Source organism: Festucalex cinctus, chromosome 21, assembly GCF_051991245.1.
Source record: "Festucalex cinctus isolate MCC-2025b chromosome 21, RoL_Fcin_1.0, whole genome shotgun sequence".
In the NCBI taxonomy this organism is placed as follows: domain Eukaryota; kingdom Metazoa; phylum Chordata; class Actinopteri; order Syngnathiformes; family Syngnathidae; genus Festucalex; species Festucalex cinctus.
The window spans coordinates 18,838,250-18,866,046 of NC_135431.1; the positions used below are offsets into that span (position 1 = coordinate 18,838,250).

Consider the following 27,797-nt stretch of genomic DNA (forward strand, 5'->3'; position numbering starts at 1 on the left):
AGACTTGGCGTGGCGTGATGCGGAGACTTGGCGTGGCGTGATGCAGAGACTTGGCGTGGCTGACTTTGAAGACTTGGCGTGGCTGACTTTGAAGACTTGGCGTGGCTGACTTTGAAGACTTGGCGTGGCTGACTTGGCGTGGCTGACTTGGCGTGGAAGACTTGGCGTGGAAGACTTGGCGTGGCAGACTTGGCGTGGAAGACTTGGCGTGGCAGACTTGGCGTGGAAGACTTGGCAGACTTGGCAATAAAGACTTGGTAGACTTGGCAATAAAGACTTGGTAGACTTTGGCAATAAAGACACCACTGTGACAAAACATTCAGACCTTCAAACCGCAAACAACAAACATCAAACAATGCTCCCAGACCCGCGTGAGACTAACACCACTCCTTTATACAAACACTAATGACAATAACAGGACACACCTGGGAGACACAGCAGGGAGGGGGAACCAATCAGCAATACACACCAGGAAGGGAAGACACAAGCAGGTGGACAAGGTTAACCATAACGAGACTGGGGAAGAAGACAGGAACACCAGACAACCAACACTTACCAAAATAAAACAAAAACCCAAACAAACTGAAACGTGACAGTACCCCCCCACCAAGGGACGGCTCCCAGACGTCCCTAAAACAAAAACAAGCCAAAACGGGGAGGGCGGGGACGGGAACGGGAGCTAAAACTCTGCCCCTAATCAGGGTACGAATACGAGTCTACCAAGGGGAGAAACACTGCCTTACAAAACTCCATGAAATTTGGATCGGGGGCGGCCCAGGAGGCGGCAGTATTGCCGGCTCAAGGGGCGACAACAGGAGTGGCGCCACCAAGGGCCGGTTCCCGCGGTGGGCTGCGGCGGCAGCGGCACAGGCGAAGCGGCCAGGGGCTGCGGCGGCAGCGGCACAGGCGAAGCAGCCAGGGGCTGCGGCGGCAGCGGCACAGGCGTTGCATCCGGGGCCGGCAGCGACGAAGTGGCCAGGGGCTGAAGCGGCAGCAGCGGCACAGGCAAAGAGGCCAGGGGCTGAAGCGGCAGCAGCGGCACAGGCGTAGCATTCATGGGCTGCCAAGGTGCCGGGACGAGGGCCTGGAGCCGGCGGGGCGCCGGAACTGGGCCCTGAGGCCGGCGCGGAGGCGGAACGGGGTCCTGAGGCCGGCGCGGATCCGGAACGGGGACTTGAATCCGGCGCGGAGCCGGAATGGGGACTTGAATCCGGCGCGGAGCCGGAAAGGGGACTTGAATCCGGCGCGGAGCCGGAACGGGGACTTGAATCCGGCGCGGAGCCGGAACGGGGACTTGGAACCTCTGCTGGGTCCGGGTTGGTGGGAGCATTCTGTTACGTGCGGGGTATGGATGGACCCAAAATGGGAGGAAACAGACAGGAAAACCAAGTGGAAGAATGATGTAAGGAACTTTATTAACTCTGACGGGGAAGGACTGGATGAGACGGAAGGGGAGTAGACTGGGCTGGACGTGGACACAGATCATGGCGGAGACTTGGCGTGGCGTGATGCGGAGACTTGGCGTGGCGTGATGCAGAGACTTGGCGTGGCGTGATGCAGAGACTTGGCGTGGCGTGATGCAGAGACTTGGCGTGGCGTGATGCAGAGACTTGGCGTGGCGTGATGCAGAGACTTGGCGTGGCGTGATGCAGAGACTTGGCGTGACGTGATGCAGAGACTTGGCGTGGCGTGAGGCAGAGACTTGGCGTGGCTGACTTTGAAGACTTGGCGTGGCTGACTTTGAAGACTTGGCGTGGCTGACTTTGAAGACTTGGCGTGGCTGACCTTGAGGACTTGGCGTGGAAGACTTGGCGTGGAAGACTTGGCAATAAAGACTTGGTAGACTTTGGCAATAAAGACACCACTGTGACAAAACATTCAGACCTTCAAACCGCAAACAACAAACATCAAACAATGCTCCCACACCCGCGTGAGACAAACACCACTCCCTTATACAAACACTAATGACAATAACAGGACACACCTGGGAGACACAGCAGGGAGGGGGAACCAATCAGCAATACACACCAGGAAGGGAAGACACAAGCAGGTGGACAAGGTTAACCATAACGAGACTGGGGAAGAAGACAGGAACACCAGACAACCAACACTCACCAAAATAAAACAAAAACCCAAACAAACTGAAACGTGACATGCGCTGGCGTTAGTGAATTAGACGCTGCATATCAAATGAGTCTCATTTGCATTGAGGTGGGCATATTTTGCGTCAAATGTATGCAAATTACCTAATTTGCAGACACGCAAATAACACCGGCGCACCGTGCCGCATTCTGGTTGGCCGCACACTTAGTGACGGATTTCCCCATCTGCGCGTGTTTAGTGAATTAGGCGCTCCCAGATTGCTCCATTTTCAAAGGTTAGCGCCGTGTAAAGGCGACGCAAACCTTTAGTGAATAGGCCCCAAAGTATCAGGAAGTAGAAAACAATTCTTCTCATCCGCCACGCTTTTTCAGATAAATTTCCGTAGGTGTTTGGTGCAGACAATGTGGACGCAGGTAACAGGTCAGCCTTAGTAAATAAGTACTTTAGTCAAGTCAAGTCATCTTTATTTGTATAGCGCTTTCAATATCAACAAAAAAACATCTGAAGGAGTTCACTCCTTGCTGTGATTCACCTTTGTTTTGATTGAAGATTTACTATTGGTTTTGACAGCAAAGCACATGTGCTGAGTAACTTCTTCAAACTTTTCTTCTCCATAGATCTCCCTCTGGATTACAAGTTTCCCAGGTTTTCTCCCGATAAACCATGCACAACCGGATACTTCCCAAGGCCCCCGGATTCTTTGCTAAAGAGATGCAAAAGTCTGAGCTGAAAAGCAAGTGTAACAAAATAAGACTCACCCTTCCTTTATCGCTGTGGTCTGTGTCTCCACTCGAACCTCGTTTCCCCATCCAAACCCAAACCATTTGTAGAGCACAAGTTACCCCCCGTTACTGAATCATTCAGAAACCTGTTGAATGTAATGTAAGATACAGTAGCTGTAATCAGGCCTGTCTTTGGATATTGTTTTGTAGTTAAGTATACATGTGAGAATACAACATAGTGTGGGTGTGTGTCTGAGTACGGTGATACCTTGACTTAACAGTTTAAATTGTTTTTCATGTAATTCAAATCACTCGTACTGCAAATCATCTTTTCCTATTGAAATGGTGGAAAGTCATTGCTTTCCAGCCCCCTAAAAAGAAATTGTACAATGCAAATATTTATTATTATTATTATTTGAGAGGATTTCATTCGTTAATTGGACATTATGCTCTTTCTTCTGATGTGCCATTAGGTAGCAGTACTGTACATCCATCCATTTTCCAAACATACATACATATTGCAAACAAAGAAGAACAACTCTACTACAGCATCGATGCTAGTTTTGCTAGCCCATCGACGGTCTGTTAGCATTTAGCTAGCGGAGCACTAGGGGGACAGTATTTATTGTATGAGCTATTATTAGGCCTACAAACAACATCGTTGCTTGCATTACAAGGCAAAAAAAAAAAATCAAACACTGGCTCATATCTAAAAAAACTTGTATGTTGGGTCTCTCCTAAGTCGAGGAACCACTGTAGATCTATTTGCATAGACTGATTAGTTGTGGAAAATGTTGTCATGTATTAAATAGGATCATTCTTTTAATTCCTTTTGATAGATTTAGTCATTAAAACAATGTAATGACTGAAAATACATCCAGATGTCAATACCTCAATGATGTGTTCCATTCCCACAACCCAGTGTGTTGGCAAGTGGTTTTGTTACATACTTATGTGGTTTTGTTACATACTTATATGTGCCATCACTGTTACTTTTAAGTGTTCTTAGAATTAATGTTTTGGTGTATGAATTTTCATAAATTTTCAAAATGAGGTGTAAAGTCTGTTGCCTTTGGTCATTAAGTGTTATTAAAAGGATGTACTATGCTGTTTAAATAAAAGATGTTGAATGTTAAAAAGAAAAAATACATGATTACTTACTGTATTTCTTAGTAACATTACTATTGTTTTCGTTTAAAGCTGCTGAACACAGAAAATTCCATTTTGAATTGCTACTGCCACCTGTGGCCAAAAAATGAAATTGCACATTCCCATCTTGCATACACAACGTGCACATTACGTCACATCAGCAGACCAAGGGCGGGAAATTCGAACCCGAATCCAGTCTGAAAACTATTGGCCTGGGGATTGCGGGAGTAGCCATTGGGAATGCATGGCAGGCTAATTGGGTGCTCCGAATTGTCCCTAGGTGTGCTTGTGAGTGTGGATGGTTGTTCGTCTCTGTGTGCCCTGCGATTGGCTGGCGACCGGTCCAGGGTGTACCCTTCCTACTGCCCAGGGCCAGCTGAGATAGGCTCCAGCACCACCCGCGACCCTTGTGAGGAATAAGCGGTCAAAAAAATGGATGGATGGATGTTACAAAGAGCAGCTTTAAATAAAAGTTGCACATTTTAATACATAGCAGATTATGCAGGTGGCCATCAGGTTGTTAACAGTTAGTTTACAGTACTGTATGTATTAGGGACGTAACGATAGCGGCAATATCGTGATATGGCGATATTACAACTGCCACAATATATCGTCGTCGTCATGTCACGATATTAGAAGCACATCTGTTAAAAAAAACAAAAAAACGGTTGATTTCCATTTGTGCAGTTTCAGCACCCTCTGGTGGCGAGTTTTGTAGTGCAGGTTAATTTTCGCAAGGCATGTTTTGGCCCTTCTATGTCAGATGAAGGGGAACGTAATATGCTTGTGATATGTGGAGGAACTCAATGTGTGCGTACATTAGCAAGTACAGTCAAACCTCGGTTTTCGAACGCTTCTGTCCATCCGTCCATCCATCCATTATCTACCGCTTATCCGGGGTCAGGTCGCGGGGGCAGCAGCTTTAGCAGGCAAGCCCAGACTTCCCTCTCCCCAGCCACTTCAACCAGCTCCTCCGGCGGGATCCCAAGGCGTTCCCAGGCCAGCCGGGACACATAGTCTCTCCAGCGTGTCCTGGGTCGTCCCTGGAGCCTCCCACCTGTGGGACACGCCCGGAACACCTCCCCAGGGAGGCATCCGAACCAAATGCCCAAGCCACCTCAGCTGGCTCCTCTCAACGTGGAGGAGCAGCAACTCGACTCTGAGCCCCTCCCGGATGACCGAGCTTCTCAACCTATCTCTAAGGGAGAGCCCGGACACCCTGCGGAGGAAACTCATTTCGGCCGCTTGTATCCGGGATCTTGTCCTTTCGGTCACGATTCGAACGCTTCTGTTCTCGACCAAATCGGTTTCCGACCAGAAAATTCGAGAATGTTATGTCTCAGAACTCGTCCAAAAAAATCGGCTCTCGACCAAACTGAAAAAAGCAGAGCGTACCTGAACGCGACTCACTCGGGAGAGAAAGCCGAGCGTACCTGAACGCAACTCACTCGGGAGAGAAAGCCGAGCGTACCTGAACGCGACTCACTCGGGAGAAAAAGCCGAGCGTACCTGAACGCGACTCACTCGGGAGCCGAGCTTACTCGAATGCCCAGGATGCTTCCTCCGTAGCACATTCGTGTTCAAAGTTCGTTCGGAGCAGACTTTGCTTATTGTTATTTACGCAAATCTGTTTTTTTTTTTATTTTTTTTATTTTTTTTTTTAAGTTTTGCATCATCATCATAATCATGGGTTCAAAGAAAGCAAGTGCATTTTGTTGTGTTTTTTCATAATTTTAGGCAGGATATCTTCTATTAAAATAAAACAGTGTCTATTTCTACCCTTTTCTATTTATGGTAAACAGTATACAGTGCAGTTTATGGTGTAAAATAGTTTTTAAAAAAACTTGGAAAAAGTTTTTTTTAGACTTGGGATGGATTAAAATTATTTACATTAATTATAATGGGAAAAATTGTTTCGGATTTCGAACAAATCGCTTTTGGAACAGCCTTCTGGAACGGATTATGTTCGAAAACCGAGGTTTGACTGTAAGTTCCTCAATATTAATAATAATATACTTTATTAAATGTTATTGGCGATTGTAAGTTGTTTATATGCATTGCTGTTATGCACAAAAGCACAGTATTGTGTTTTTTGTGTGTGTGAGCTCATTTTTATTTTTTTACATTGTTGTCAGCTTTTTTGTATCGCCAACCTCCCCACAATATCATGATAAATATCTTATCGTGACCCTCATATTGTAATGACATCGTATCGTGATGTTTGGATTTTGTTACATCCCTAGTATGTGAAACTGTCTGCAAGCACTGTCATCAAATTCACCAAAATCGCATTAACACCACAGTGCCGAAACTTAGACCTGGTTCCAGCAGGCATAAACTTAAGTCTACTTGCAGCCACCAAATTGTCAGGCGCGCCAAGGGCGTGTAAAAGAAAACCCCCTCGTTCCGCCGGAAGGCCAAGCATGGTGCAGGGTTGTCTTCCAAATTCACAAACACACTAAACGAGTCTTGCTTTAGTCAACAGCAGTTCACCCGTTTCCAATAACGTGCTGCACCGGTTGAAAATGCATGGTAAGTCAATTCACTCTGGATAAAAATGGATTGATTCATATTTATTCTTTAATTCTGATTGAACAGAGTCAACTAAATTTATAAAAACAGCATCCTCTGGACGAAGGCTTATATACATTATCTTACTATATTAGAATGACTAAGGGTGAAATAGGGTTTAACCCGTGCTGCTTTATATTATATTAATCCTTGGTATTAAATATAAGCCTATACTAGTGTGGGGGTGTGCGTGAATATATAGGCTGTATATATAGTATGTCTTGAGCTTGGTGAACCAGTTGGACTTGCAATTCTTAGCGCACATTCTTTGCATTGATTACCTGCAGTGTGACATGGGGTGAATCGTTCTTACATCATATCTCAGCTGATTTTCTGTCACAATATGTTTTTTTTTTCTTGTAAAAATTGATTCCCATAGACTTTATTATGTGAAGAGAGATGTCAGAAATTTTGCCGCTTTGTAGGACTTGTTCAAAAGCACCTCAGCAGTTTCTCCATCTGAATTCACCACTTTTGCAGCAGGATTTGCCTTCAAACTCAGGATTCCCAAATTCCAACTTAATTTCACAACACGCTGTTTAATAATCAGGTAAACTCAATACATGTAATGGATCTCAAAAGCTTTGCCTTTCTGAAAACCCCCACTTATGTCAGACATTTTGAATCAGTACAAGCGGCTGTATCCGCTGGGTCGGGGGGCGCTGAAGAACTGAAGGTCTCCTTTAAAATCCCCCTTCCCCCGCCCCCTTTTTTTTCAAACACACATACACACTTAGGAGCATGTTGTTCCCTCCTCGCCCCTACATTCCTTTGCACTGCTCTTACTTAGTCCATAAAATTTCTTTTTCACTTTGACATCGCTGCTGTTCCCGGATGAAATGATTTGAAATGACGAGAGCAAACTTGGTGAACTCTTCCCCTGACAGGTAATTAATCTCAACATTCCTTCTGAGCTTTAATTTGTATTCAGTAGGAACAAGGCTACTTTTGTGTGACCATCTGGTATTAGCGATAGAGAAGAGATTTATCTGCTGGAGTTCATTCCACTTTTCCACGGAGGAGAACTCCCGAATACAGCGTATGTCCATCCATGTCAGCTATCAAAACTCATGTCCATATACAGTTAAAAGTGAACCATTTTAACAGTATCCCATGACAATGTCGCACGTTTCAATTATGGAGGGGTACCTTTCTTAGCTTCACACACAGACAACTTTCTCATCCCTTATACCGGCTGTTTAGGTTTTGTTTTGTTTTTTTCTTTTTTTGTGAAAAAGTTAAATGGGAAAAAAATGAACTATTACTTACTATAACTATTACTTCCTTATGTGAAGTAATGGGCATGGGATGTTATATATTTGACACTTTCTAAATTGGTGTGATTAACTGTATAATTAATTAATCTAAATTTTCACAAGATACTTTTCAATCACAGTCAACTGGTGAGCTAAAACTGAACAAAAAAAGTTTTGTAATTACTACAAAAAAATTTGTGGTAGCCTATTAATAAATTAATATAAACTGTTTTATGTGATTGCTTATTATTTGTTGTTTTCTAATAGTTATGCCAAAAATAATTTATGATTTAATTAAATATTGTAATAAATCATGTCATTGTTAAACTAAGGTTGTAGGGTAAAATGCTAATTATTTTGTATAATAATTCATGAATTATTTACAATTATATTTTGGTTGCACATCACTGCTTTCAGTGATTGACCTGTACAACACATCTTTCAGCATGTTTACACATCGATGGGTTTAAATAAAAATGCTCAAAATTGCTTCTTAGGCCTAATGATAGATTTTGTGTGCTCGGTTTCATTTCTGTAACATTTGTCAGGCTGTGGACATATGTCTCAGGATCTGTAAAACAAAAACAACGTATAGTTGCTTTATTGTCGTTTGATTTATATAGCTCACTCGTCACTTACCTAATGACATGTGATGGAAAAACAAAGGAAGAGAATACATCTAGGCATTAGGAAATTGTTTTTCAGTATTCTGGTTTTCCAGCTGGATATTGCCAAGAGCTCTGCTAAGCTCATGGAATTTACTCACTTGAAAACAGAAGGCTGACTAATAATTCTGTGAAGCACAGCAGTTCGGTTTTAAGACTGTTTCAGCTCAGCAGAATAATGTTACTTAAGAAATGAACCATTTATGACATGCAGGCCTGCTTTTCTGGTCATATGGGTGCGCAATGTGATTGACCAATATTTGTATGTTGAAAAATTGGGGGAGGCAACATCCACATTTGGCCGTATAGTGGCAATATTAAATGTAGAACAACAAAAGCTTTGGGTTGTGTGCTTAATAATGGCCTGTTTCTGTTGGAAAGGCTCAGCTATCAACAGCTGTATCTGATTATTCAGGGAATGTGGGGCTTTGTGCAGAGTATGAGATGACTTCTTCCGATCCTTTCCCTCTCTCAGCTGAACTCCTTTGGCAATGTCGCAGCCCCTTCTCGGATGAGACGATGAGAACCCACACCCGTGGGGCCCCGACAGTCTTCCTCTTAAGTCTGCTGTTGCTCCTGTTGCCTCCGACTGCGGCAGACCCAACTGGAGGAATCCCCTTCATGGGCGGCAACTACAATGGCCACCCAATGCTGTATTTCGATCGGGCAGATGTTGTAGAGCTTCAGATGGCAGCCGGTAGCACTCATAGAGAGATGGCGCGACGTATCCGCGAGGCCGGGGAAACCATGCTCGAACACCCAGAAGAGTACCTGCCTCCCTGGAGCCCCATAGAGTTCAGTGCCCGATGGAATGAGGTTTACGGAAACAACCTGGGTGTTCTGTCCATGTTCTGCCTGCTGTACCCACACAGAGCTGGAGCACTGGATCTGGCCAAGGACTACATGGAGAGGATGGCAGCTCAGCCTAGTTGGTACATTTTCATCATCTTTAATTATCTAATTTCTGAATATAACACATCCCTATGTAATGGTAAAAATGAAAGGTACTGATTTAGGGCTGGGTATCGATTCAGATTTCCAGAATCGATTTGATTCGCTTCACAAGGGCCCAATTCAATTTGATTCACGATTTGTAAAGATTTTCGATTCAGTTATATCATGCAGCACATATTTTAGACAGGGGGTGTCAAACATACGGCCCACGGGCCGGATCAGGCCCGCAAATGGGTTTAATCCGGCCAGTGAGATGATTTTGTAAAGTTAAAAAAATAAATAAATAAATTGTAATGTCGGACTAATTAATCAGCCGGCCACAATCAAAACATATAAATTTGTAATTTCACAAGCAGTCCTCAGATGAGCAATGCAACTTGTACGGGGAATCGTCATCCTGGATGTCATTATTTTACACACAACTTAAACTATCCATCCATCCATCCATTTTCTTGACCGCTTATTCCTCACAAGGGTCGTGGGGGGTGCTAGCGCCTATCTCAGCTGGCTCTGGGCAGTAGGCGGGGGTCACCCTGGACTGGTTGCCAACCAATCACAGGGCACACAGAGACGAACAACCATCCACACCCACACGCACACCTAGGGACAATTCGGAGCGCCCAATTAACCTGCCATGCATGTCTTTGGAATGTGGGAGGAGACCGGAGTACCCGGAGAAGACCCACGCGGGCACGGGGAGAACATGCAAACTCCACCCAGGAAGGTCCGAGCCTGGACTCGAACCGGAGACCTCAGAACTGGGAAGCGGACGTGCTAACCACTCGACTACCGTGCCGCCCCAACTTAAACTACGGTTTGTTTATTTATTATGTTTTTGTAATTATGCACCGACATAAACGTGTTAAATAGGACACAAACTCAATTACTGGAAACAAATAGATATGACAATTAACGTCCTTATAACATCATTAACTGCGCCACGCAATGCATTCTGGGAACAATATATATGCAAAACAGGTCCATTTAACACGAACGTATACTGGCGAAGTGTTGCCGTGTTCCATTTGCATTCGTGTTATTTTTCGGAACAATATGATTACAGTTGAGCTCCATAATTTAGGGCTGGTCCACAAATTTGCGTATAAATGACGGCAATTGTTTATAAGTTATATACTGTTATTTTACTGATGCGGCCCACTTGATAATATATTTTCCTCCCTGAGCTAACATGAGTTTGACACCCCTGTTTTAGACAGTCAAAAGTACCAATGCTGCAAATAGTAGAAACTTCTTGCTCTAATTTAATGCATTAGTAAAAATATGAATATTTGTAGGAATGCTGAAACATTCCCACATATGTTATTGTGATTTTCATTCTACACATTTTTTTGCCTTCTAACTCCCCCCACATAATACTTTAATTTACATTGTTAAACTTTCAACTAGCTTAAAAAATTCACACCTCCCGGTCTATGTATCATCTGATTCCATATTACTTACAGTGTTTGCACAATTTCCCCATTCATTTTCAATGGGACAGTCATTGAACTTTTTCTAAGTATCACTTTCCACGCCCACTTCCATCTACGGTATATAACTTATCATCATTACCTGGTGTCTGATACTGCTTGGTGGCACAGTTGGTTATGATTTCATAATTTATCTCTCAATTTGCTTTCAGCAATTCCCACGCAATTTCTCCAGAAATTGCACTTAGTCTAGTTACATTAAGAATTGAAACCATTGCAGTTACATTAATAATATGTTTTTTTTTCTGATAAAAACGATAAATAATAATTTAAATCAATTACAACCACAGTACAGGCTGTGTAAATAAAGTGACAAAAACACTGACACTCACGAGTCACGACATTCACATTGCTGTGACGGTTTTTGTGCAAATGTTCCAGTGGTGGTTGAGGGGAAGTAGGGGTGTTAAAAAAAATCGATTCGGCAATATATCGCAATATTACATCACACAATTCTCGAATCGATTCAATAGGCGGCCGAATCGATTTTTAAACATCCATTTTTGATGGAAAAATATTCAACAAAACATCTTAGTGTTCACACCTTAAGCATGGAAGAATGTTATAATAATGGAACATTAAGCCTTAATATTTTATTTCAATGCTGTTCAAACATGGAACAGATTACAACCTGTATAAGACTGAAGTTTCACCTGCCTGAGTCCTGAATTTCTTCACGTTAAATCAAAGCTTTTCTCGTTGCTCACATGCTTTGTTTAATTTCACTGAACTGCTTTCCTACATCACAATAAGTTTCCTTTTCAGTACTGTAGTCATCACATTTTCCTTCTTCACAGTCACCCCCCCCCCCCCCCCCCCCCCCACACACACACACACACACCCCGCACCCCAACATAAAACTCAAAACAGCCAAAGAAAAAGCAAAACGTGTAATTAATTCTTTAGGTGTTCTCTAAGCTGATTTCGCCCTAGTTTGATTACTTTTTAGGGATGTTATACTTTCAAGGTTCAACTAGGTTGTAATTATTTTTCATCTCTATATTTTTTTTAGAGAGAGAGAGGTAAATATATATATTTACCTGGTAAATTTTAAGAGCCTTCTTATTTTTGTCAACGTACGCTTCAATAACAATGAATTGTTCTCTGATGAGGCCTTGTTACAGGAAATGTGTTTCACAGCTGTTTACAGAATCCAATCTCCTCCACTGAAAGGAAATGAAACACACAGATGTGAATCATGTGATTAGGAATAGTCCGTTGTAGTATAATGAATGACTAGGACACGTCTGTGGCTGTAAACATGAGGCTTCTTAATAAATTGAATAATATGAAGTATACATTTTAAAAATATATATATAAAAATGCAATAGTTTTTTTTATGTTTGCTGTCAAGGGTGAAAGCACCAAGGCAAGAGGTATTGTTGAATATTTAGCTATTACTGTTTATTATTAGTTTGTTCAGTGTCAAAATACAATTTAGAATGGTAAAATCATTTTTTAAATATATACCCCAATACCCCTGTCAAATCTTAAAATCCTTGTGTAGTGTTGTGCAAATTTCTTTTTTTCTTTTTTCTTTTTTTTTTCTTTTTTTTAAAGTGTCACTGAATTACCAATGAGGAAAGCGGGTCAAGGAATGAATGAAATTTACATATGGATTAAAATGTTCTAATATGTCAAAGAATTCTCATTTTTGAGGGGGTTTCATGCCAGTTACATAGAGTAGAACAGAATTGACAGGTACTTTATTGTAGGCTACGATAATATTTCTTGGACTTTAAACCACTAATTCAAGCATTTTCTTCATTAATAAACATTCAACAGTAAGTGCTCAGTAAGTGTAAAATTAATTGGAAAAAAAATGGTTGGCAATTTCCAGGCAATTGGTACATTCTGTACTTCCAAGTATTTTTAATAGTGCTGTCAAACGATGAAAATTTTTAATCTGATTAATCACACTTTTTAATTTTGATTAATCACGATTAATCAGCTAAATTACTTGTGTAATATAAAATACAAAATACCGTAATATTTTGACATTAATGCATTTTATTATCTGAATGTCATTTGCAAACATTGTGCGCAATTGCATGCATGCGTGTATTACTCAAAACATAACAGCATCATATCAATTGGGTGCAATTCAGCAATTATATTGCAAAGAACGTGCTAAATACTGACGAAAACTTGGTAACAGCATCATATCAACTGGGTGCAATTCAGCAATTATTAATTAATTAAATGCAAATTACTTTTGTTTTATCTATAGTCCCGGTGTTTTTTAAAGCGACATTTACCACCGAGCAAATCAACTGGAGTCACCCCGCTCATTTTAAAACAACAGGCGGAGGAAATTCCGTGCATTGACCTAATCATTGACCTGCGCAGCCTTCAATGTAACCATCCGCGGTAACGTTCAAGGCTCAAGTGCGGTCCAAAAAAATAGTGCGATTAATATGCATTAATACGTGATTAATGTGACAATTTTCTGTGATTAATTAATATATTAACACTTTAACTTTGACACCCCTAATTTTTAACAAAATATTCTCCATAAAAGTACAACAATGAAGTGCTGTGAGTTCAATAAATCAAACTGGTGTGTAAACATGGCAGGGACTTGCAACACGTGGTCCTGCATGGGAGCCACATATTATATTGAAATGGATTCTCAATACTGTAAAATACATACATTAAAAAAAGTTTAATTTTGCTAAGGGAGTAGTGCTGTGAGTCTAGCTTTTAATCAAATATCATTTATTATTGTAGATATAAGAAAACACTACATTAAAAAATGAGAACAATGGAAAAGTGGCGATAGAACTAATGTCTTCTGTCTGTGTTTTACTGTGTTCGGGTTATTCACCTTATTGCTTTACACCACTACTGATGATGTAGGACACGACAGTAGTGCTGTTTATGAGTAAAGGTTTTAATCACAACTTCAAAATTCCTCAAAATACCAAGTAGAGGCGTTATAGTACTCAGAGGACATTCCATAGTTGACAACCCCTCCCCCATTAAAAACGAAGGCCATTTTTCAAATCCATGAGCAGCACATCTGTATTATATATGTTTCTATGCTTCTGCCAGATGTGACGTAAATCGGTCGATCTGCACACGTGTTTTCGGACCCGGCGATGGTGACGTCCTTTGTGAATCTAAGCCCATAGCATTGTGTAACAATTTTACATTCATCAGTTCATCATGTTGCCTATTTCTGTGTTTAGTAAGCTTTCCAACAATCCCAACCAATAGGATTAAGATGAAGAGATTGAAAGTTTGAAACTGATTAAAAAACGTATACCAATTTATTTCAAATTCGGCAAAAGCTTAGAAATGGCCGTTTTGATTTGAAAAATGGCCTTACTCACCTGGACGTTTTTGAAGGGGATTACTACATATTTGGGAAATGTTGACCAAGTATTATACCACGTGTACTTGGTCATTCGAGGAAGATCGAAGCTGTTATTAAAACTATGACACCTGTTCAATGTCATTGTTCGTGGTAAGATGAAAAATGTGAATGCAGCGAAATACGCTGTCACTCAAAATGCACAATCATGTGGCGGATACACATGGTGCCGGTGGGATTCCCAGCCAGTGCCCCAAGACCCTGCAACTGGAGATACATGAGAGGCTTGTATCAGGAAGGGCATTAAGTGAGAAAGCTGTGCTCAACAAATCATAAGAATTCACTGTGGTGACCCCTTTTGGTAGCAGCCAAGTACTATGGGGTATATGCCACGGAAGAGGCGGGACGTGATTTTGCACATCAGTTTGGTTCCGGTCCGGGTTGCGAACGCGCAACCGAGGGGCACAAAGTCGGAAGCACAAGTATTTTGACGCACCCCACAGGTCGCAAACCGAACTGGAACCAAACTGATGTGCAAAAACAGTCCCGCCTCTTCAGGTGCCATATACCCCATTAGAGGGACAGTGAGTGATCCCTAGCACCATTTAGTGGTGAACTAATAATTCATTCATTTTAAGAACCGACTGCTTCTGTCATTAGTATGCCAAAAATATATCTTGCATGAAAGTATTTTTTTTATATAATTGTGTCAGTCTAGTAATTATATTACATGGCTGTAGTCTCACCTGACTAGAGATGCCATGTTTTGCCGCCATCTTGCTGCTATGAATGCCCAAAGAACAACTTTGATGTAGTTAGCCCCGAGTGGTGCTTGCATCGAGTGTCAGGCCCAATGGGTCGACCGCAGCTTACCTTTGGTCTTTCTGAGCCACCGTAATGTGCATGCTCCTACTCCTATTCTTTGACCACTAGATGGCGCTAAAGACGACACACTGGGTCTTTAACAAACTAACTCATACCGGTGCTGATAAAAATACTCAATTCTGTCCTGCAGGTTGGTGAAAGATGCCCCCTGGGATGAAGTTCCCGTGGCGCACTCTTTAGTTGGGTTTGCCACAGCTTATGACTTCCTGTTTGAATACTTGAACAAGGATCAACAGGAGCGATTTCTCCAGGTGATCGGCAAGATATCTCATCTTATGTATGAGAAATCCTATAGCCGTGGCTGGGGCTTTCAATACCTACACAACCATCAGCCAACTAATTGTGTGGCTTTGCTCACAGGAAGCCTGGTTTATATGACTCAAGGTCAGTAAGAATGTGTTCATGTGTCTTTTTAGTCTACAAGATGTCATAGTGGCAATGACAGGAAAAAAAAGTCTTGCTTAGCAAAATTTACCTTATTGCTCATCATAGTGCATATACAGAAGCTTTTACACTGATGTATAGCTTGGGCCACATTTATATGAATGCAGCAAGTGTAATTTGGTGGTGGTTGTGGTTATTTTTCCTTCATTTATTAGTAAGCAATATTTCTTCAAGTCAATTCACACTTTTGTTGAAAAATTGTAAATTTAAAAACAAGCCTTTGTCTGATCTGCCATTATGTGTTTATTTAATGCAAGTCAGGTAACAAAATATGACTTCTGCTGCTACTATTTCTTCTTCGATTCTGCTGCTACAGCAGTAGTAGCGGCCAAAGGGGTAGCACTAGAAGAAGGTCTTTCGTGTTAAGGCAAAGTAAGCTTGGGGGAAACAAATTATATTTTGTTGACTTGTGTTAAATAAACACAAAATGGAAGATCAGATAAACACTTTCGCTGTACATATATGCAGGAGGGGCAAATAGCACCAGAGGTCTGGTTGCAGCACCTCCCAAAAAAATTGGAAAACTGCAAAGTTTAACAAGAATTTAATGCTATGCAGGTATCACAATAATTCAGTCCTGAATCGTTCTCAGTCTTTGTCAGTTTTCAGCACTTACTTTTGGAAAAATAACACGAAAGGGACTTCACTGTGTCTAACGTTTATGTAACTCCACGTTAGAAGGCTTGCAAATGTCTCGTTAACTTTAATATTTACAGAACAAAGTTTACTGCTAAGCTGAGCAAATATAACACAATGTAGATATACATGCAACACCCAGGATAAGGTGGAATTCACAGTTTGATGTGAGGCTACAAAACATGTGCTAAAGACTAGATACTGACTATAATGTCCTGTTTTTAATTCTTGGATGAAAATTCTGATAACCTTAATTAATAATTTAACAAGCCCAAAGTGTGATTCAAATTTCCAGTACCATATCATATAGCAAATTTCTCGCTCTGAGTGTTGGATCATTCACATTGCTTTTTGTCAGCATTTAGATTAGGCATTGATAATCTATCTCAGCAATAAATATAGTTCCATTGTTGACAAATTCAAAGCAATCACATTAGCAAGTTAAATTTATCGCACAGTCACTGACTATCTAAAACAAAGTAACTTTATTTCATTTAAAATAGAAACTATGTTTTCAATAAAGATAAATAGATAAAGATAAAAAATAATAATATAATAAATATCCTTAATAAAGAAAAAACAATAAAGATACTAGTCATTCATGAGAAACTGTGGGGGGAAAAAACAATTTTACCATTTTTTCAGAGTAGGAAAAATGCATATCGTACATCAATTAGAAAGCACTCATGTTCAAAAGTCTGTCAAGTACGATTTATTTCCAAACTACATTTTGATTACTAATGAAACTTTCAAGGCACTGCAAGATGGTGTAGTAGTAGATAAAGTAGTAGATGAGAAACTTGTGAGTTATTGTGTTTTGTCTTTAATAGACATTTTGTTCTGCCATCATGTCATTAGTCTTATTGCAGTGCTTCTCAAATATTTTGGGCGAGTGATGTTTTGAGCTAATACTCCCGATGTGCTCTCTGACAAGGAAAGCACCACTCCCACCTGCTGTAGTACTTTATTCTATTAAGGTAAAAAAATATATATATATATATATAAAAAAATATATTTTCCTGTGGTCACACGCGCCCCTCCTTGGTATCACAAAAAAACAAAAACATCATTTGAAGATGATGCAACTAGCTTTGAGTTGTATTTCTCCACATCTTCTCAACTCAACCTTATTTATCAGGCATTTTATGTAACAGCTGACTGATTTCTTTCTGTGTGGACCCAAAAGCGAAGGCAGTAAGTATTATATAGCGCTTTTCGCAGACAAAAGTCACAAGGCGCTTCACAAAAAGAGGACAGCCTTATACAAAGCAATATAAAATACAATGCCATAAAACAGAAACATATATTGTATATATAGATACACGTATAAAAATGTAAACAAAATACATGTATATACAGCGTAAATATAAGATAGAGGCAAACTGTAAGAGTAGAGGTCGTGTTTAATGGCAAAAGTTAGGCAGGTGATTTTGTTGCTGAATAAGGGAAGCTGATGGCCAGATGAAAGGGCCCTTTGGTTCTGCAGGGAAATGGAAAAATCTGTGAAACGACAAGGGACTCAGCAACTAGCTGTCTGCCGCACCTATTTATAGTGCTGTAATTCAAAGTAATAGAATGTTAGTCTGTGTTTAACACACTATGCGTATGTCAACATGTTTTCAAGGTTATCTCCAGGAGGCTTACCTGTGGACGAAGCAGGTCCTGTCCATCATGGAGAAATCCATGGTTGTTCTTCAGGATGTCACAGATGGATCCCTGTATGAAGGAGTGGCCTATGGGACATATACAACGCGCTCTTTGTTCCAGTACATGTTTCTGGTGCAGCGCCACTTTTCCATAAGCCACTTTGAACACCCCTGGCTCCTAAAACACTTCAATTTCCTGTACAGGACCATCCTTCCTGGTAAATGTCACATCATCCTACCCATATTTATTTGCTTTATTTTCAAACTGTGTTGTTTTATTATGCACTTCAAGTTCAAGACATAAAAATCTTATGTTGGACATAAAAATGAATATGTGACAAAATAAACACAGCGTTTATTTAAGTACAATCAAACCCCCGTACTTTTGCTATTCAGCACCCACGGATTTGCATGTTTTGGATGTTTGTTTGTTTTTTTGTTTGTTTGTTTTTTGTTTTTAATAAACATTTTACAAGATTTGGGGGTTGGTGGGTCCGGCTTTTCCTGTCTCTTGTTTCTGTTATGTGCTGAAGGGTTGGATCCCAAAGCACAAAATACACAAATAAGGTTTTAACTATTTATTCACATAACTAGACGAAACGAAAAACAATGAGAATGCATCGAGAATCACGACACTTCAAGCCCCCTTGGGCTGCGGAGAAGCACAGAGAACAGCGAGCAATAATCCGGCAACACACATTTCTCAGACAGTTTATATAGACGGTGAATCGATCTCATTGGTTGTGGCTAGACATGTGAGTACCAGTACTGACATGGAATTCTCTGATTGGCTGTTAACCCAGTAATTACAGAGAGTCCCTGACATCAACAAACATCAAATAGCATAAAAGATTCTTCAGTAATGCGATTAAAGATTCCTGACATAACATAGTTCTTACAGAGAGTTCCAAACATCATATAACATCACACAGCCTAAAACTAGTTGAAACTAGATTAACAGGTTATGAACTCAAGCCTAATCCAGGCGTGACACCAGACATGAGACAAGACCCAAACATACTCCTACTAGATACTCCTGCATGACTCGAGTCATGACAGTCTCATATTCAACCTTTGATGCAAAACTGAAACTCCAGCAAAAATAAGAAACAAGAAATTGGCCACACTTCCACTACTTTTTAGAGGGGTGTAAATGGCCACCACTCAAGTGCTTTCTGTGTATAATTTAATTCATTCATTCATTCATTCATTCATTCATTCATTTCAGGATTTGAGAGAACTGTCGCCGTTGCTGATTCCAACTACAACTGGTTTTATGGCCCCGAAAGTCAGCTGGTCTTCTTGGACCGTTTTGTAATGCGTAATGGTAGTGGGAACTGGCTGGCCAATCTGATTCATCAAAACAGAGTGACAGACGGAGTGGGACAAGCTGGCAAAGGCCAGCGATGGTGTACGCTCCACACGGAATTCATCTGGTGAGCTTTAGTGTGTGTGTGTGTGCCTTTGTCTTTGCTACATTGTGGGGCCCATGCACGCGTGTTTTTCCAGGTTTAACTCCCATTGTAGGGGCTGACTTGAAATTGTCGGGACGTTTTGGTGATCCCCACAAGTTCAGACCTCTCTTTGAGGGTCAAGACTTTAGGTTTGAGTTTAGGTTTGAATTGGGTTATGGTTACGGGTCATAGCATATACTGTATGGTCTTCAGAGAGGAATGATGAATGGCCCTCATGTTTGTACGCGTGACATATCGACGCGAAGAGTGCAATTGCGTGAAAGCTATGTAAACGCTACGTTACCGTGAAAAGGGTTGCCAACTTTCTCATCCTGAAATAAGGGACAGGTGCACGGCAAGGTGTCATGGTGGTGTGAGCATGATGTGTGAAATCAGTGTATATTCTGATTAGATTCGAAATGCACAAAGTTTGTACATTCCCTTTAATCCTTACTGCAGGCCATCATTATGTAACCTCATACTAAACCTCAAAGAAACCACAATATGTCTCTTTCCTTAAAAAACAAACAAACAGGTGCAAAACATATAAAATGTAAAAGAGGAGCGTGACTCACCAAATTTACTTTTTCCATGGATACTTGTTGTAAAAGCACAGTCTTTTCTTTCTTACAGGTTTATCCATTCTCTCTTCCCAACCGACCGGACAACACGACACATGCTTCTTTTTCTTCTTGTTATGTGACTGCTGCGGAGCCAAGCAGTAGCAAAGCTACTGCTTGCGGAGCAAAGCAGTCACATCTTAGTATCCAGAAAAAGCGTTTATTTTTATATGATCTTTTTCTTTGTTTACCGGAATTTTTCAGAAAAAATGTGGGCCGTACCGTTCAACGTACCGGCACAAATGAGGTATCAAAAGATGCGTCTCGATCTGACTCAGCGGGGAACCATTTTTTTTCGGAATTTTGAGTTACCATGGCGACGCAATTCCCCAAAAAAACACCAAAAAATCCCATAGGAATGAATGGAGAAGGGGGGAAAAGGTCGACAAATTGAGCACCATTTTTCCAAGCCACGTTGCGCGTTTTTTTTTTTTTTTTTTGTGTGTATGTGCGCGTGCGTTTGCGTGCACGTGCGTGCAAATACGTATAAATTTATACTCATTAATTCACCTAAAAATCCCATTACCCTTCACCTTAACCAGGTACTTCAGAGTTTCGCCAGAGTCGTGAGGTTCAAATAGTCAGGAAACCAGAGAAAAGGTCAGAAAAGATAAAGAGAAAAGAAAGATAAATCAAAGTGAAATCCAGCACCGACCAAACACTTCCTGCCTTCCCCATGGTTACAAAATCAAAGTCTTAGGCCAACCCCAGAAGCCTCTAAATTCCAAATTAATGAGATCTCAAGAGACCAGAGGAAAAACTAAAGAGAGGAAGGAGGGAAGGATCGATGAGGCAGAGTGAGATCCCTAGAAACCAGTACATCCAATCCATCAAAGTGAAATCCAGCACCAACCAAACCCCTCCTGCCCTTATGCCAACCCCAGAAACCTCAAACTTCCAATAAATCGAGATCTCAAGTGACCAGAGGAAAGACTAAAGAGAGGAAGCAGGGAAGGATAGATAAATCCAAGTGAGATCCACAGACACCAGCACCCACTGATTCAACGGGCTGTGGGAGGGAGAGGCGAATTCTGTTTGAGTTTCAGTAGATGCTGGTGCGATGGATCTGGCATGTATAAGGACCGCCACCAAAGAAAGAAGCCGTCAACCGCGGCCCAGCAAAGCGAGCACGCCCCCCCCCCGAAATCCCCCAGGCCGCGGCAGCACCAAGGCCGCAGAACGAGGCCCGGCGGGTCCCCACAGCACCCCACCGGTCAATGATTAGCTAGGCCAGGGATTCTCACACTACTGCCCACACAGAGCGACGGCCATCTTGGCCAATTGTTGAGGTGCACGCAGGATTCTCGGCCCCTGCCCGCATGGAGCGGCGGCCATCTTGGCCAATTGATTAGCTAGGCCAGGGATTCTCACACTACTGCCCACATACAGCGGCGGCCATCTTGGCCAATTGATTAGCTATTCCAGGGATTCTCACACTACTGCCAACACAGAGCGGCGGCCATCTTGGCCAATTGTTGAGGTACGCCCAGGATTCTCGGCCCCTACCCGCATGGAGCGGCGGCCATCTTGGCCAACTGATTAGCTAGGCCAGGGATTCTCACGCGACTGCCCCTATAGAGCGGTGGCCATCTTGGCCAATTGATTAGCTAGGCCAGGGATTCTCACGCGACTGCCCCTATAGAGCGGCGGCCATCTTGGCCAATTGTTGAGGTGCGCCCAGGATTCTCGTCCCCTGCCCGCATGGAGTGGCGGCCATCTTGGCCAATTGATTAGCTAGGCCAGGGATTCTCACACTACTGCCCACACACAGCGGCGGCCATCTTGGCCAATTGTTGACGTGCGCCCAGGATTCTCGTCCCCTGCCCGCATGGAGTGGCGGCCATCTTGGCCAATTGATTAGCTAGGCCAGGGATTCTCACACTACTGCCCACACACAGCGACGGCCATCTTGGCCAATTGTTGAGGCGCGCCCAGGATTCTCGGCCCCTGCCCGCATGGAGTGGCGGCCATCTTGGCCAATTGATTAGCTAGGCCAGGGATTCTCACACTACTGCCCACAAACAGTGGCGGCCATCTTGGCCAATTGATTAGCTAGGCCAGGGATTTCAGCACCACCGCACACACAGAGCGGCGGCCATCTTGTCCAATTGTTGAGGTGCGCCCAGGATTCTCGCCCCCTGCCCACACAGAGTGGCGGCCATCTTGGCCAATTGATTAGGTATGCCAGGGATTTACCTGAGGAAGTGACCCAGAACAGACCTAAAATCAACAGGAAGTGACCTAATTTCTGCAGGAAATGACCAAATGACCTGATTTCAACAGGAAGTGACCCAGAATTGACCAAAAATCAACAGGAAATGACCTGATTTCAACAGGAAGTGACCCAGAACGGACCTAAAATCAACAGGAAGTGACCTAATTTCAACAGGAAGTGACCTAAAAATGACCTGATTTCAACAGGAAGTGACTTAATTTCAACAAGAAGTGACCCAGACTGACCTAAAATCAACAGGAAGTGACCCGATTTCAACAGGAAGTGACCTAATATCAACAGGAAGTGACCTGAAATAAACAGGAAGTGCGCATGCTTGTGCTAAGTTAGCATGCTAATGTTAGCTTAGGATGCTAATGCTATGTTAGCATGCTAATGCTAATGCTATGTTAGCATGCTAATGCTAATACTAAGTTAGCATGCTAATGCTAGCTTAGCATGCTAATACTAGCTGAGCAAGCTAATGCAAAGTTAGCATGCTAATGTTGTTCGCATACTAATGCTAAGTTAGCATGCTAATGCTGTTAGCTTAGCATGCTAATGCTGTTAGCTTAGCATGCTAATGCTAAGTTAGCATGCTAATGCTAATGTTAGCTTAGTATGCTAATGCTAATGTTAACATGCTAATGCTAATGTTAGCTTATCATGCTAATGTTAGCATGCTAATGCTAATGTTAGCTTAGTATGCTAATGCTAATGTTAACATGCTAATGCTAATGTTAGCTTATCATGCTAATGTTAGCATGCTAATGCTAAGTTAACATGCTAATGCTAATGTTAGCTTAGCATGCAAATGCTAAGTTAGCATGCAAATGCTAAGTTAGCATGGTAATGTTAAGTTAGCATGGTAATGCTAAGTTAGCATGCTAATGCTACTGTTAGCTTAGCATGCTAATGCTAAGTTAGCATGCTAATGCTACTGTTAGCTTAGCATGCTAATGCTAAGTTAGCACAGTAATGCTAATGTTAGCTTAGCATGCTAATGCTATTGCTAAGTTAACACGCTAATGTAGGAAGTGACCTGATTTCCACACGACGTGATCCAGAACGGACCAGTGCATTCGGCTTTCCACCTTGCAAGAGTCAGCAGTCACATCCCAAATTTCCACGGGAATTTTTCTAGTTCTTATTTACTAGCCACTTTCGCAGTATAAACCGATACAACAAATGCACGTGACGATGCCTGATGCCTGTGGTTGGCTGACAGGTGCCGTGCTTAGTGACCTGTAGAGTGCGGTTTGCTGTGTTAAGCGCTAATTGCGAAACTTGCCAGCAAGCTAAATTCTCACAGTATTTGTTCATAAATACTATGAGAATACATCTTGTATTGCTCCCGCTGATTCATTCGCAGCCGACGTATTAAGATCTGCGTTTAGAGGGTAGGTGACATGAAGCTATGACGAAACCAGGAAGTGCCTCTCTCTCTCTAGTTGCCTCTCTTACCTTGCAAGAGCTCCACATAACGTCACACCCAGCGACTCATTTTATTGGCTACGAGCAACTTCCTTGTCACTTGTCAACCTACGGGAGCAGCCGTGGTCCAAAAATGGCAAAGATGCCGTTTGCTGCATTTCGTGTAAGAATTGAGAATTATTTTACGGACTTTTGAGGTCCTGTACGGGACATAACAATTTAGCCATGGGGCGTCCCGGCTAATACGGAACAGTTGGCAACCCTAACCGTGAATGCTCAGAAATAGTTGCGTGCAAATTTGCGTTCAATTCAACTGGTACGGGCTCAGTCAATAAAGCCCAGCTAGTGTGTGTATCATCACCTGTAATTTTCTCATGCTCTACAATTATTTTATTTTTTATTTTTTTAGGTATGACCCAGGTCTTATTCCGAAGCCCCCATCCGATTTTGGGACATCTCAGCTCCATTATTTCGAGGACTGGGGTGTGGTGACCTACGGCAGTGCTTTACCTACTGGCCCAAACCGCACCTTTGTTTCCTTCAAGTCAGGGAAGCTGGGGGGACGTGCAATATTTGATATTGTTCATGATAACAAATACAACGAATGGATCAAAGGGTGGAGGAACTTCAATGCTGGCCATGAGCACCCTGATCAGAATAGTTTCACCTTTGTGCCCAATGGGGTTCCATTCATCACTGAAGCACTATATGGACCCAAATATACTTTGTTGAATAATGCAGTACTGTTTGGCCCAGCCCTCACAGGGAGTTGTTTTAAGCCATGGGCTGGCCAGGTAACAGAAGCTTGTGACTCCAAGTGGCTGAAATACAAGTCGGGGCCTGCTGCTGATGCTCAGGGCAAAGTAGAGGCAGCCATGGAGAGACGAGGAATGGTCTTCATTCGTGGGGAAGGACATTCTGCCTATAATCCAGACCTGAAAATCCGAAACTTCCAGAGAAATATCCTCCTCCTTCACCCACAACTGTTACTTCTGGTGGACCATATTCATTTGGATCCTGATAGTCCATGCAGGGCCATGAGTGCATTCTTTCACAATACAGAACTGCCATTCAAGGATATCAAAGTAGACGGTATTCATGGAGCGTTTGTGTCTTACAATCTAGACAAGTATAAAATGTTCTGGATGGATGACAAAGGTCACAGTAATAGAGGGGTAGTAGGTTACTGGGGTTATCCACGGGGGTATCCATATAATGGATCTAATTATGTGAATGTCACAATGCCATTAAGATATCCTCACACCCGAGTAGCTTACATTTTCTTTGGCCCAGGTATGACTCTCACCAGCTTCAGCCTGCGTGGTGATGATGAAAGAGTGGATATTTACCTGACCACCAAGGATCACACCTACACAGTTTACCTGCTGACTGGAGAGGTCACCAGCAAGCCCATTTTTGCCATGGTGATGATGGACCAAAAGAAGATTGTATTTGAGAAATCATCAGCTCCAGCTGACAGCTCACCTGTGGAAGTAGAGGAATATGTCAACGTGATGGAGGACAACCTCCAGCATGTCAAACCAGTCTATCAGCAGATGGAGCGCCATATTCTTGGAAAAGTACTAAATACTGACAGTTTTCATAAGACTGCAGAACGCCTGCTCCAGTTCTCTGATAAAAAGAAAACAGAGGAGGTCATTGAGAAGATGTTCGCATTGTCCAAGAAACAGGGAAAGGATAAGATGGGAAAGAAAATAAACCTTGGAGAGAAGCTCTCTGAGAATCTGCCTGACATTTTTACACAGATTGAGGTCAGTGAAAAGAAAGTGAGACAGAGGACATCTAAGCGCATATATGAGGACAGTCCAGAGGAGGGAGATACAGACTCGCAAGCCTTTATGGAATATGCGGACAGCCATAAAAACAGAAAAGGCGGCTTTGTGAAAGGCCGAAAATTCAAAGAGGTAAATATGTTGGTGACTTCTGGGAGTGAGCGTATCTCCAGCATGGCCTCTTCTATAAGACTGTTTCTCCTCTTGAACACTGCCACCTTCTTTTTGCTACTGGCTGTCTTATTGACTCGCTTTCACAGGGGTCGAAGCATACACACACAGAGATGTTTTTATACTATCCTTATCATTGACTGCTTGATCTTACTGTACCTCTACTCATCCTGCTCTCACATACAGTGTTAACCAGAGGTACACATTGTGTCAGTACTGACACAAGGTCTGTCTGTCACTGACGGACGCACGGTTGCTTGAAGCGGAGAGGAGAGGCAGAAAAAAAAACAAAAAACGTTTGAACATCACTAGTCTGGTAACCGATGGTTGTGTTATCGCTTTGGCTGCTAAATGATATCTTAGTTGAAAGTTCAACAGTTGAACAAGTCACTGCACTAGTCAGATAAGCCAACTTCCTTGGCCCCCATAATCCGTGTATCATTCGTTCAGTCATTTTTCCAAACAAAACGGGAAGTACAAAACACACAGACCCCCCCCCCCCCCCCCCCCCACACACACACACACACACACACACAAAAAAAAAGACTTGTTTTCTCATTATTCGTTCCAAAAAATCGAAAATTAAGAAATCGGAGAACGACTTTTTCTGATTTTGTGCACAAATGGGAAATGGGGGGGAATGGACAATGGGTTATTTGGGCCGTTTCATCCAGTTTGGATATTTGCACTTGACACAAGTTGCGTGACCCGGTGTTCTGTCGGATCAGCATACCTCGTCAGATCAGCATACCCGTATGCTGATCTGACAGCTGCCTCTATCGGGCTAGCATACGTAGTCAGAATAGCATTCCTACGTTACGACGATCCCTTAAATGATAATAATACACTGCAATTAGGCTAAACACAGATGCATATTTAAAACACTAGAGCTACCAAAGAAGCATATGTATATAGTTTTAACACGAGCATGCTGTTCTGACGGCTGATTGTAACATCGGTATGTTGTTGTGATGGCTGAAATGGGCAACCACAGCACATTGTTGCCTTAGTTTACTAGTCAAGAAAAAATAAGGCCAACTATAGAGCCACATTAAAACTTCAGAGGACAATATGCCAACGCGCTCCCACAAACGATTTGCATGAATTTCTGTATTTTTAGATGATTTAAGTCTTCGCGTCTCATTCCGTTGTGTTCATTTTGCTGACTGCTGCGTTCAGGTGTAGGCTTATGTGCACAGGGTCGTCATACGAAAACATTTTTATATATCAAAACAAACTGTTGTCAATAAATCAAACAAAAACCATATGCAGGCGCGGATGACAGTTTCCTCACCAAACTGAGGCTGAATGCACATTATAATGACTTGCACACGAACTGCCCACTAGGTGACACAATTGTCATTTCTAATTAATGTAAAAGGCAACATTATAATCAAACAACAAAATACTGTATTGGCTCCAGCGATACCATTATGAATGATAGTTGTCTACATGACAGAAAATTGTCTAGATTTAATTGAACAGATTTTGCAGGCTGTGAGAGAATTTGCCAGTTGGAACACCATTGCTTAATTTTGAAAGAAACATTTGAGAAGACTCGAAAAAAATGAGCTTTATTGTTGAATTCAAAATGTAAACCGATGCAGGAGGACTATGAAACATATTTTATGTACAAACTACAATACACGTTGCCAGTTTGCCAAAAGTACAAAAACATCAAGTGACAAAAACTACACAACCTACGTCTCAAAAGATTCCAAACTACGATGGCTGTAGCAAGTCAGCAATTTAAGTTGCATTTTTTTTTTACACTTAAAAACGTTATTCTGCACATTCAGCATGTGTCCACCGCAGACAGAATTCACATTGCACCTTAAAATAATAAGAAAAAACACACATTAGTGAAGCCCCAAAATTGTTTTTGAATAAGTGTAGTACAGTACAAGCATCTAACTGCCGCTGTGCCATAATAATAACGCACAGTGATCCACGACCCTAACTGCAGAACAAAACTTACTCTCTGAATAAAATACTTTCACTATATAAAATAATTACAAAACGAAGTAAAATGCAGTTCTAAATAATCAGTTATTGCATACTTTTACTTACTTGTCAGCCGAGGTATGCTGCTCCGACGAGTTCGACAGCGTGATGACGTAATTGCCTACTGCGCATGCGTAGCGCGTGCGCAGATGTGTGAGGTATGCTACTTCGACGGGTATGCTGGTTTGTCAGAACACCGGAAGCGATATATTTTTTTTTAAATCTGACTCACGGTCATGCACTGGTCTGTATATATTACTGGATAAGCGCTA

The 27,797-nt window shown here is 42.1% G+C and overlaps 2 protein-coding genes across 3 annotated transcripts in view; both read left to right on the forward strand.

Moving 5' to 3' along the window:
• nt5dc1 (5'-nucleotidase domain containing 1) overlaps nt 1-3,878 on the forward strand; it is a 43,062-nt gene extending 39,184 nt beyond the window's left edge. For both annotated transcript variants that reach the window (XM_077510981.1, XM_077510982.1), the window contains one exon: nt 2,721-3,878. In XM_077510981.1, the coding sequence (XP_077367107.1) occupies nt 2,721-2,833 (113 nt within the window). In that variant the 3' untranslated portion in view covers nt 2,834-3,878. The remainder of the gene's footprint in view (nt 1-2,720) is intronic.
• Nucleotides 3,879-8,964: 5,086 nt separating this feature from the next.
• dse (dermatan sulfate epimerase) lies at nt 8,965-26,009 on the forward strand. The gene is made up of 5 exons (XM_077510119.1): nt 8,965-9,398; nt 15,242-15,495; nt 17,816-18,055; nt 19,066-19,273; nt 23,967-26,009. Exons 1-5 carry the CDS (start codon nt 8,986-8,988, stop codon nt 25,711-25,713), a joined length of 2,862 nt encoding a protein of 953 aa, XP_077366245.1. The 5' UTR covers nt 8,965-8,985; the 3' UTR covers nt 25,714-26,009.
• Nucleotides 26,010-27,797: the final 1,788 nt, after the last annotated feature.